The 12,476-nt window shown below is 43.9% G+C and overlaps 1 protein-coding gene and 1 non-coding gene across 2 annotated transcripts; one reads left to right on the top strand and one right to left on the bottom strand.

Annotated features, from left to right (window-relative positions):
• Window positions 1-4,497: 4,497 nt before the first annotated feature.
• Window positions 4,498-10,258, top strand: LOC130140053 (protein phosphatase 2C 29). The gene is made up of 4 exons (XM_056318402.1): window positions 4,498-6,420; window positions 8,538-8,651; window positions 9,133-9,397; window positions 9,822-10,258. Exons 1-4 carry the CDS (start codon window positions 4,552-4,554, stop codon window positions 9,944-9,946), a joined length of 2,373 nt encoding a protein of 790 aa, XP_056174377.1. The 5' UTR covers window positions 4,498-4,551; the 3' UTR covers window positions 9,947-10,258.
• Window positions 10,259-10,825: 567 nt separating this feature from the next.
• LOC130140108 (U6atac minor spliceosomal RNA) lies at window positions 10,826-10,955 on the bottom strand. The gene has a single exon (XR_008818107.1). It is a non-coding gene; the product is annotated as a U6atac minor spliceosomal RNA (small nuclear RNA).
• Between the last annotated feature and the right edge of the window lie 1,521 nt (window positions 10,956-12,476).

Here is a 12,476-nt window from a genome sequence, read left to right as displayed (position 1 = left end):
TCTGTGAAACTTATGGATTCGCTCAGTCGAGATATTGCATGCCTTAACCTGTTACCGAACTTAACCATTGAGTTCGTCCATCCTAGCAGTGCACTCACCAGAACATGTTTCACATTTGAATCTCGATGCTAAGAGAAGTTTTTGTGTCAAATTACATTTCTTATAAGTTAATTTTAGTTTCATTTACAAAATTCAAGGACGCCCTCGCCTGATTTGGCGTGCAATTCGATTCATTCCTGCCCTTCCTTTCATCCTCAAACCCTACTAGGACCTTCGATAAATACGCGAGGATCGAGTTACGAATCGTCTCAATTTCTTCTCTCGACCATGAAATGGCGAGCACACGGGAAGGTCTTGTCAAATATCGAATATCTTATTTGCTCGATGAACTAAACATATCATTTCCCTTACCGATACACTTTGTCCCCCAAAAAAAAAAACAAAAGGAGAACCAAACTCGTTTTTGATATCGGAAAGAAGTGGCGTGCACGCGCGTGGGCCGGCGCGTGACGGAACGCCTCCCCGCCTCTTTGTCGTTTTGCTTTAAACGACAGGAATCGGTGCCACCAACAAACTCTTTGACTTGCAGGGAAACCCCAACTTCCCGCCTTCACATGCAAAATAAATTCCTCTCTCTCTCGCTCTCTCTCCTTCCTTTTTCTTTTCCTAAGTACTACTACACTCCCACACAATTAATTGAATAAAATATTTTTATTAATTATATATATATGTCCCATAAATGAATTTAATAAGCATTACCAATTTTTACTTTTCGCGTCGCGTCGTACTTTATAATTATAAAAATCCCCAGTAGGACTTATCGAATACCTCCCCTCGGCTGACAAAATATCTCAATAAAGAAATCGAGCCCCCCCCCCCTCCCTAGCCCCTTGGGAATTATTTTAATGCGGGGGGAAAATTGACATGCCCCGATATATTCGCGACGCGCGAGGGACGACGGATTAATTTTTGATTGTTAGTTGTTTTTTTTTTTATATTGATTATTAATAATTTTCGGGATTGTTCTATCACGCGGGAGCGGAAAGTCTAAGGGCCACGACAAACGAGACGAGCGCGGAGAGGGAACTCGCGCCCCCCTTTGACTAGAAACCGGTCGTGCACGAGGGACGCTACCGCCCATGGGGCCGATCTGGGCCGTCGGATTTTTGGGCGGGGGGGCACCGATCTAGCGGCGGCGGGGCGGGGCGGGGCGGGGCGCATCGTCGAGGCGAAAGATATCCCGGCCCCCCCGGACCGGGATCAGTGAGGGGCAGTGATGGAGATGTGTGGATTCCGTCTGGGCTTTTTGGGCTTTTCAAGGTCAAACGAGACCATGCACAAAAAAAAAAGAAAAGGAGAAAAAACTGTAAAAAAAAAAGAGAGGGATAGAGAAAAAGGGCAAAAAAAGTCTTGGGATTCACGGCGAGTAAATTAGTTTTATTATTTTATCTGACCAAAAAAGAAAAATCGGTTTCATTATTTTGAAATGACCATAGCGCCCACGGTCTCGAGCCCGTGAATTTTAGTTGTGCTTGGGGGGGCTCTTGTGGCTTGTAAAATTTGTAGTAGTCATTTTTTTTCCTTCCTTATTTCTTTTCTCGACAGTGAATTTACTAGGAGAGTCGTAGTCGGTGATCGTCGGATTGCGGACTGTCGAACAGAGCGATTCAATTTGCGGTTTCTCGTGGCACCTGCTGATGAGTTTTGTCGATTTTAGGTTGCGATTTTATCGGACTATCATGGAGAAAATGTCGCGGCATTAACGAGAATCTATCTATAACAAATCGGACCCAAAAATCAGAGAGAAAAGATCTGATTTATTGGCTTTACACGGTCAATTCACGAGATACCCTGCACGGTCTTCATCAAGAAGATTGTTCGAAACGAACAATTCAAACGTAAAAGTGGTATGACAACTCCGTAACGTGGGACTCTGTCGTGCAAATAGACATGCGTCACGTTCCGTTGAATTGCGAATGCCCGCGCAAAGCTGTCCCGTTTGTCGTCTTTCTTTGCAAATTAAAATTGATTTCGCCGAATTTAGATTGCGATGTATCTGGTTAAATAACACGACTAAATGGAGACGTTACGGTAATTGCAACAAGCCTATTTGTCGCTGAAATTACAAGAGTTTGAAAAAGAAAATATCGTTACCGTATGAGACTTTTATCGTCACGAGATATGTGATGCACCGTTCCGTAAGTAGATCGTTTGAAACAGACCATCGTAACGTAGAGTTAGCCGAAGTAAATGCATTTTGTCCGACTCTCATGCAGCAACGCACGCGTCGTACTTCCATGGCTCGTAGCCAGCGACCGTTGTACTGAGGTCGCCCGGGAAAAACTTATCTGGTTCATCCTTTTTTGTCGTGATCAATTATGACTTTGCCGAATTTAAATCGCAGTAAATGTGGCAATGCATAGTAATTTCAAATAAGGTAGAGTCAGCCGAAGAAGATCCTTTGAAACAAACAACCGTAACGCATAGTCAGCCGAAGTAAATGCATTTTGTCCGACTCTCATGCGGCTACACAAGCGTCGTACTTCTATGGCTCGTAGCCACCGACCGTTGCACCGAGGACGTCCAGTAAAAACTCATCTGGTTCGTCCTTTTTTGCCGCGATCAATTATGACTTTGCCGAGTTTAAGTTGCGATAAATCTGGCAATACAAAGTAATTTCAAAAAAGGATACCAACCCAGTTGCAGAGTCAGTCGAAGTAAATGCATTTTGTCCGACTCTCATGCGGCTACACACGCGTCGTTCATCTACGGCTCGTAGCCAGTGACCGTTGCACCTAGGACGTCCAGTAAAAACTTATATGGTCCGTCCTTTTTCGCTTCGATCAATTATGACTTTGCCGAGTTTAAGTCGTGATAAATCTGGCAATACACAGTAATACCCAATTGCAGAGTCAGCCAGAGTAAATGCGTTTCGTCCGACTCTCATGCAACCGCACACGCGTCGTGCATCTACGGCTCGTAGCCAGCGACCGTTGCACCGAGGACGCTCGGCAAGAAAAAAAAAAGAAAAAAACATACTTAGCCGGTTCGTCCTTGTTCGCCGCGATCAATTATGGCTTTGCCGGGTTTGAGTCGCGGTAAATCCGGCAAGATACGGTAGTTTCAAAAGAGGATGCCAACCCAATCGCAGCAGGGGAAAGGAATATTCACCGCACGCATCTTTCTCGAAAGCATGGAGACGTTGAGCTCGATAGAGCTTTGACAAAAAAGGAAAAGGAAAGGAAAGGGTTGAATAAGGCAGAGGGAAAAAACAGGGAGAAGAAAGTAACGGGGAATTCAACCTAAAGGGCAAAACAGTCAAGCCGCGTCAAAATTTCAAAAAACGTTGCCGCGGGCAAATTCGGGCCTCCAGCTCAGCGCCCGAAGAAGGGGCGGGGGAAGGAAAAAAAAAAAGAAGAAGAAAAAAAGAAAGGGGGTCAAAGCACCCGAGCGCGCGAAAGGACAAAAGCGCCCCTCCCCTGCCCTCCGCCCCCGCCGCTCGCTCCAAACCACCTCCCCGGGACTCATGCGTCATTTCAACCCCCCCCCGAAGTCCAGGCCCGTTTTCGTCCTTTCGCGTTTCCCGGAAAAGGAAAAGTGGCCAGCCCCACCCCCCCCCTCCCCTCCTCGCCGCCTCGCCGTGGGCCACCGCTGGTGGCGACCGCGTGGCGTCTGACGTGGACGGGCTCCGCCCGGGGAAGCGCCCCCCCAGGTGTAACGGTCAACCTATGACCGCCCCCCGCCCCCACCAACAACAACAACTCCCTATAATTCACAATTATATTTCATAGGAAAATGGATAATTTTTTTTTTGTCAAAGTAAATGGATAAAATTACCAGAACCAAGATTTGTAAAGAAATCCGAGCAGGGGAGCCTTTTTTTAATTTTCCTTTTTTTCTCTTCGCATTTGGGATAAAAAAGCAAGCTATACACACTGACCCATCTGCCGAAGCTTTCCATTAAGAAAAACGACCGGTTCCTAAAATATGAATTTCCCCTCGAAAGTCTCGAAGCATCGGGTTTGATTTTGGCGGGATTTTGTTTTATAATATCGTCAGTAGCGAACCCATCGGAAGAAATAAAATAACCCGAACACGATCATTTTCAAAGGGACCCAAAATACATAAGTATACAAAAAGAGAGAAAAAGACCGTTTTTCCCACTTTTTTTTTGAAAAAAAAAGTCCATTTATTTCTTTATCCTATCGCCTCTAATTGAAATGGTAAACAGGGTGCACAAAAATAAGGTAAGGACACGAAAGTCTCCGTCGAGTAAAAATTAGTATAAATACCGAACAGCCTCTTTCTCTCTCCTCCTCGCACTCTGTTTTACTTTCTCCCACTTCACTCTCCTTCTCTCTCTCTCTCTCTCTCTTCTTTCTCTCGTTTTCTTCAACTTTGCCGGAAAATTTTTTAAGTTTTCCTCCCGAGCCGATTGAAATTTTCTCGGCGGGTGGGGAAGGGAAAAGGGAAGAAGGGAGGGAGGGAGGAAGGAAGGAAGAGAGGAGGAGTTGGAGGAGGAGGAGGAGCGAGGCGAGGTTTTCAAATGTGATGGGAAGCGGGTCCTCTTGCTTCAGGCCGGTCCACCACCGGACGGACCGGAGGCAGCACCAGGCTGACCAGGGCGGCCACCAGGCGGACCTGATCTTCGCCGCCGCCGCCGCCGAGCCCCTGGACGAAACCCTAGGCCACTCCTTCTGCTACGTCCGATCCTCCGCCCGCTTCCTGTCCCCGACCCCGAGCGACCGGTTCGTCTCCCCCACCCACTCCCTCCGGTTCGACGACGCGGGGCCCGCCAGGGCCCGGGCCGGGCCGGAGACCGGCTTCCGGGCCATCTCCGGCGCCTCCGTCAGCGCGAACGCGCCGGCGCCGAGGACCGTCGTCCAGGTGGACGGTGTCTTCGACGATGCCGCCGCCGCCGAGGGCGCGCACGGCGGCGGCGGCGGCGGCGTCGGAAGCTTGAAGGGAGGTCCGCTGAATATCTTCGAGAGCACGTCGTCGTTCTGCGCGCTGCCGCTCCAGCCCGCGCCTCGCGGTGGAGGGGAGCAGCCCGCCTCTGGCCTGATGGAACGGGGCGGAGGCTTGTTCCTGTCTGGGCCGATCGAGCGTGGGGCGCTCTCTGGGCCGCTGGAGGCTGGTTCCGGAGCCGACGGGAGCGGGCGGGTCCCATTTTCAGCTCCGCTAGGTGGGGTTTACGTGAGGAAGAAGAGGAGGAGGAAGGGGATTTCGTCGATTAAGAAGGCGTTGTACGGGAATTTTGCAGAGAAGCAGGGGCCTTGGGTCGTGCCGGTGCTGAATTTCGTGGGGAAGAAGGAGGCCGCAGAGAAGGACGAGGCCGAGGCTGCGATTGTGGCGAGGAGTGAGGGAGAGAATGTGCAATGGGCGTTGGGGAAGGCAGGCGAGGATCGGGTGCACGTGGTTGTTTCGGAAGAGCAGGGTTGGCTGTTCGTAGGGATATACGACGGGTTCAATGGCCCCGATGCACCCGAGTTCTTGATGGATAATCTATATCGAGCGGTTTATCTTGAGCTTCAGGGCTTGTTTTGGGAGGCTATTGAAGAAGGTGAGGAAGGTGGTAATTTAATGAACGTGGTAAATGAAAATGTAGCAACATTAGAGGAGATCAACCCATCAATAGAAAAGCCTATCGATGAGATTAAAACTGACTCAAACCAGGATAGTTCGGATAGGGGTTCAGCGAAAAGAGTGACATTCCAATCTGAGGGAATTGAGATAAGGAGGAGGAGGCTTTGGGAGTTTCTTGCTGAGGATGATACTGAAGATGGGTTGGATCTCTCGGGGTCACAGAGGTTCGCTTTCTCTGTGGATGATGCGATCAGCGTGAGCAATGCAGGGTCTGCCGTGAATAGGAGGTGGTTGCTTTTGTCGAAATTGAGACATGGGTTGTCGAAGGACGGACAGGTGAGAAAATTGTTCCCTTGGCGGTTTGGCTTGAAGGAAAAGGTTGAGGTGGAAAACAGAGTGGAGGAGAGGCCAAATAAAAGTGGTAGAAGGCGTAAAGAGGGTCCGGTGGAGCATGAGTTGGTATTGAGAGCTATGTCAAGGGCCCTTGAAGTGACGGAGCTCGCTTATTTGGACATGACTGATAAGGTGCTTGACACAAATCCCGAGCTTGCATTAATGGGCTCGTGTTTGTTGGTGGTGTTGATGAGGGACGAGGATGTGTATGTGATGAATGTGGGCGATAGTCGGGCCATTGTTGCGCAGAGTGAGGCCGAAGAGGTTGGCTCTAGTATTGGCTCAGGAGTGCAGAGTGGTAAAGAGCCCTCGATGGAGGGGATAGTTGAGGAATCCTTGGATAGTGAAAGGAATAAGAAGGTGGAAAAAGAAGGCCCTGCTCAGTCTGTGAGATTGACGGCGTTGCAGCTCTCCACTGATCACAGTACCAGCATCGAAGAAGTAAGTTTTTCAATTCCAAGGATAATTTAGTCGTTGCATTTATTCTAGTGGATGTCATGCATAAGTTCTGATACTTGATGTTTATCCATAGTCCACCTCTCTTTGATCCATCTCGGTCGTCTGTGGCTTGATAGTGCTATATCTGTTCAAAATATGTAAGTTGGTTGATTGTGAGAGTAAATTGGGTAGACTCAAGAAGTCATGCAATTGACATAATTGCAGATTATTGGTAAGGATGACAAGAAGCTCTAGCCTAAGCGGACTCTGGGATATGCGCCTTATAAGTTAAGAACGTAACTCTAGGATGACATTGAATTGATTCGCTAGCTATTGTTTCCTCATTAAATTGCGTTACTTTTTTAGCAAACATAATCCCATCAGTCATGGTTACAATATCGTGCACATTGCTAGTATTTGCATTCATAAGACCAAAGTACTGGCCAAAATCTGTAGATGACCATCTTCTGCTTCTGGCTTTTACCTACTGTTTGTTTTAAATTTCAAATACCTTATCATATCAATATCAGATGCCAGAGGCAAAATTCAGGCTAAAGTCCCATTGAACTGTCCTATCTGGGAAATGGTGTATATTAAATCCTGTGTGTCGATAGTAGTGGAGAGGGAGTTTTTCAATTGTGCTTTAAGCTTCAAAATGTCATTCAAGATGTCAGGAAACGGGCAACAGTGCAGCTCAGGCTTTTGTATGTATAATGTCATTTGATTTAACTTTAAATGTCTCTCTTGGATTTGAATTCAGGGACTTGAACTCACAAAACCCCTTTTTTGCTGGATAAGACTAAGTTGCTTCAGTAGAACTTTGTTTCTTGTCCATTTGGATCTAGAAGATGGAATATACTGAAGTTTGTTCTTTGCTTCTGATAGTCTATGTTATTAGGATTCAGACAGTCGGGCTTAGCAAACGAATAACTGGAATATGACTATGTTCGCTAAAACCTATAAAACTTTTATTTTTATTTCTTTGAATGAAGCATGTGTATAAGGGTGTTGTTTTCTAGGATATATCGCTAACGTCCTGTTAGTGAGTGCCCGGGGGCACTTGTTATGTATACTTCGTATGGAATGATATAAGTTATCAATACACCAATTGTGCATAACATGAGAACAATCAATACAACATGAGAACAATCAATGCATGTGAAAACTGTGAAGTTTCCTTAATTGATTGTTGAGGCACTTGTTAGCAAAATCCACTTCATTTCTAACTTTTAGTATCATGATTACTTGCAATAGTAGATTTACCATAAAATGTCAGCATGGCATGCTCTTTGAGGTGAAGTGTCCCTGCTAAAGTACAATGAGTTGTATCTTTTTGTGGGGAAAGTATTTTATGTGTTGTCGCTCACACAGCTGATGGTGTGACTGAACAATCATGTTGTGTATCTCATCATACTTGGTGCTTAAATGTTGAAAATACTTAACTTTTATTGGCTTGTTACAACACATAGCTGCCACGTGGTGGGACATCACATTAAATACCTTCTCCTTATTGTGGTGGGTATGTTGAAATTGTGAAAGAGTCGTAGCAACACATGCCTTGTGATGTAGTCGAGAATCTTCGTTTCTGCGTCTCTTCAATACTGTCTATTGAGATCTCGCTCATTTGTTGTCAGCGGTTTATCAATGCATGGTCTTACTTAGAAATCAAGAATGTGAAGGTTTTGTTTCAACTTATTGTTTTGCCGTTATATAAGATAACATCACTCGTTATCAGAAGTCTGGCCCTTTTATGGAGCTTTAGACTTGTTTTCTAGGATTGGATCTGTTGGGCTTTAGCTAGTTGGTTTTGTTTCTTGCTTTGATCATTTTAGTTAGGTTTATGTAATGCAAATGTTGACCTCAGACTCCAATTTATTGCAACCTTTTCCGCTTTGTAATGCACATTTTCTTTTGGTTGCACTCTCTTTTATGGCGCAACTCCCTAGAACCTTGGATTTTGCATCTAACAATACCATGTATGACAAGCCCATGCTTTATTGTATCTTTTTATTTTTTAATAATTTATGCCTAGTATGTATTTTCTAGGAGTTGTATGACATAACCTCTATAAGTCATTGCATCAGCATCAGAATTTTACCAATGTCTTTTCTTATATGCAGGAAATAATTAGAATAAAAAATGAACACCCTGATGACAACCAGTGTATTGTCAATGATAGATTGAAAGGTCGTCTTAAGGTCACAAGAGCATTTGGAGCAGGATTCCTGAAACAGGTTACTTTCACACACTCTATTGTGAAATCCGTTTTGTGAACTTTGCCTTGTACCAAAATTATATGAGCTTCTTCTTGAAAAACTGAAAACATTACATTGTTGAAATCAAAGTTTAATTATGAATGGGATATTTGAAGTATTGCTAATTTATATCATGAACGTCCCAAATTCCAACAACTGTCTCATGCTTTATCAATCTGATCATATTTGTATTACCATTAGGCATAAAAATAAAGAAAAAGAGTGAATATTCCTATGCTTATGTTAATTCTAAGAAAGGAAGTGTCTTCATGTTGCAAGATTGCTGCATGTTATAGAAGCATCTTCTTCAGAATAGGTTTGCTAATATGTTGTGGGCTTAGATTTACGCGATCCGACCTTTATGTTGCTGAATTGGTAAAAGCACCGCATACCCCAACTTTTATGCAGTTGAGTTGGTAAAAGGAACGCGATTGTAACCCGATGTGTATGTTTTGTACAGCCTAGATGGAACAACGCCGTATTGGAAGTGTTTCGTAATGTATATATTGGAACAGCACCTTATCTCTCCTGCTCGCCTTCTCTTCGCCACCATAAGCTTCACCCAAGGGATCAATTTTTAATCCTGTCATCTGATGGTTTATATCAGTACCTGAGCAATCAGGAAGTTGTTGCTTATGTAGAAAGTTTTATGGAGAAGTTTCCAGATGGAGATCCAGCTCAACACTTGATTGAGGAACTTCTATCTCGTGCAGCCAAGAAAGCTGGTATGACTCTTATGGCATTTTGCATTTAAGAAGAAAATTGTTTCTTAGAATGTGGTAAAGGGCCTCTAAGGGGTAGAGGCAAAAGTAGGCCGCTGACATTGTGATTATACTAAGTTCTTACCGTAGTATTCATTTTATTATGATACGAAGTATTCTTGCATCTTGGCTCTCAATTGTTCGTCTCAAGATTCCCTCTGGTTTGTTGTCAGTGCAGTTATTAGAATCCGTAGTATGTTAATGGGTTTACTTAGAAGGCCAAGTAGTCCCTTTGTTTTTGTTTAGAAAAGTTTGCTAAAAGTGGATGCAAAAACCATTTTCACACTTCCCTTGGGTATGAAGGACTTCGAGACATGGATCGTTGCAGGGTTATCTGGATTAACTGCTCTGATTTATAACCCAACTGCATCTTCTGTATTCTTTGTAGGCATGGACTTCCATGAATTGCTAGACATTCCTCAAGGCGATCGAAGAAAGTACCATGATGATGTCACGGTTATGGTGATATCGCTTGAGGGAAGAATATGGAAATCTTCTGGAAAATATTTTTGACCTCGATATAAGGAAAGATCTTCAAATCAGCAATGCTCGTACAAACGCATGTTGCAGTCAGTTCATCTGCGAGCGACTGGAGAATTGAGTTTGCCCACCCTTTTTACAAACGGGTACTGTTAGGATCGGCGGCCTCAAAGCGTAAGCTGCGTTAACAAAGGCGTGACCCCAGCCGATTATGAGTAAAAAAACCAACACTGAGGATCGAGTAGGTTATGTAGAAATATGGTCCCGAGATGGGTATAACTAGAACCTAGGAGGGTCTGGCTGCGAATTGCGAAATGCCTACTGGGGGCAAAATGTTTCTTCTTCTTTTCTTCTCTTGTTTGCTCTTTTCATTTCGTTCTGATTTTAGGTTCTTTGGGTAGAAATATTTTGTAGGGCAATGATGGTGAAGAAGTCTCTTCCCATTCGCGCCTTCTTATTTCTTCTTTGTTTCTCCATATTTAGAGGCCAAAAAGAGCTGCTGTAGCCAAAAAGAGAAAGCTTTGGGTTGGGGCGGGGGGTATAGAGTTGCTTACAGAAAAGAGATGAGAGAATCCCTTTTGACATATTCGAGAGAGAAATCTGTAATTCTTTTCAAATGGTGTTTTTGCACCGATTGCGGATCGCAAAGAACAGGGATTTCTGTCCTGTTCACCTCATCTCGCTTGGCTTTCGCTTATTCACAATTTCTCTCCCCTTTTCTTCATATTGAAAGAAAAGAAACAATTGTGAGTTCTCTCGTATTACAAGCTATTTGAATGGCGAAACTTCTTTAATTTCTGGGCTTGAGGATTCAAAGGTCTAAAAAATAAAAATGGAGGAAAAAAAAATTGGGTAGCAATTTGAATGGCGAAACTTCTTTAATTTTTGGGCTTGAGGATTGAAAGGTCTTTAAAAAAAATTGGGTTATAGATCCACCATGAGGTGGGTAGCCTTAACCGGATGTGTGGTAACAGGTAAGGCCCGAAGGCCGTTCCCGTCCCTGTCAGGGGAGATGCCAACCATCTCTCCTTTCTACGAACACGACCATTCCCTCCAATGGCAAACGCTATGTACACAAGCAAAGCTTTGCTAGCAGCCGATGTGGGACTCTCTTTTCTTTATTAAGCTAGCTCTTTTGTCCCACATAAAGATTGAATCCAATATGTGTATAGATGTCGAATTGGGCATAAATAAAAATTTAACAAATTAGATTTCACCCTGTAAATCTTATGATCCGCGCTTTTTAGCCCTGCGTCGCATCTGATAGCACAAAACAACACGGCTGAAGCCTCAAGAAGCAATTTCATTTCGGCAGCAAACCCTGCTAGCCGAGCACGACAGGGATGGATGCTTTAAGGGATTTGATCCTGGATCCATCGCCCATGATCCCAATGCCTTAACCTCTCTCTACGCTTCCAAATCTCGAGCAAACGAGCTTATTTAGAAATCACAGTGGCAAAGAAACTCCCCATCGCTAACAGCGTATTTGAAATGTATCAGAACCATGTCGATGTGGATGACATCCAGACCGAAGACAATGACATAGTGTAAATCAAGACACACACCATCAACAGTTCAAAGGTTGAACAATTGGACTAGCTAGAGACATATTATAAGCAATAGCAGCGTGAATGCCCTCATTGCAAGTTGGGAAAAGTACCGAAAAACCCCTAAATCTATTGCATTGATACTAGTTCTAAACCTTTCAATTAGATCAAATTAGTCTTAAATTTTTCAATTGGACCAAAAAATTCCTAAATCTACATAGCATGACTGGTGCTGATGTGGACATTTTTTTAAATAGAATTTTTTAATAATTTTTTTGAATTTTTATCTTTTTTTATTCTTTCTTTTTCTACCGTGGCCTGTGCCGGCACCGGCAATGGCTGGCGAGGGCGAGCGCCGGTATTTGATTACAGGACTGGTTACAAAGCTTTGCTTGTGTACATATTGTAGACAAAAGATTGAATTTCTCCTTAAACCCGTGAACACATACGTTAAAAGAATCGACTCACGAAGTTCATATCCGAGCAAGCACCGGCCCTGTTATCAAATACCGACAGCGTTAGCCCTCATTCAACAATGTTCATAGTCCTTTTATAAATATGCTGTTGACAGCAACTTGTGCTTTTCACTGCAGAAATATTGCATAGGATCTTCTTTGCGATTTCACCAGTAATTGGATGGCAAAAAGAGATGCCATGCACGTGTTGAGATGTTCTTTTTGGAAAATAAAAGAAATCATTTTTTAGGAAAATAATTTTAAAGTCGTTCATTTTCGGTGAAACAAACACGCGCTGAGACTTAATTTAATACCCTTGGACAATCACAGCTTGCATTGCAGACAAAAGATTAAATTTGTTTATTCTGACTTAGACCATGCCTCGTAAGAATCGCAGATTGCGGCCCCAAATCATATCTCCTCACAATCTCAATCCCATAATGCCGTAATTTCTTCACTAAGAGTAATTTAGTTTCTTTAGGGGATGTAATTTTGCTTTTGTCGTTGTAAGTTACGTAAATCCTATGGTCCGCAATATTCCAAAATATAGCAATCTACCTA

The sequence above is a fragment of the Syzygium oleosum genome, unplaced genomic scaffold (assembly GCF_021117445.2).
Source record: "Syzygium oleosum isolate NSW1041296 unplaced genomic scaffold, Sole_v2.1 Sole_v2.15, whole genome shotgun sequence".
Taxonomy (NCBI): domain Eukaryota; kingdom Viridiplantae; phylum Streptophyta; class Magnoliopsida; order Myrtales; family Myrtaceae; genus Syzygium; species Syzygium oleosum.
This window is presented reverse-complemented; position numbering and strand designations above follow the sequence as displayed.

Bases quoted from the DNA above. Each gene is read 5' to 3' on its own strand.
- LOC130140053 (XM_056318402.1), top strand. From the start codon at position 4,552: ATGGGAAGCGGGTCCTCTTGCTTCAGGCCGGTCCACCACCGGACGGAC. The intron at 6,421-8,537 runs GTAAGTTTTTCA...TCTTATATGCAG, and splicing joins ACAGTACCAGCATCGAAGAA to GAAATAATTAGAATAAAAAA. The intron at 9,398-9,821 runs GTATGACTCTTA...TATTCTTTGTAG, and splicing joins TCGTGCAGCCAAGAAAGCTG to GCATGGACTTCCATGAATTG.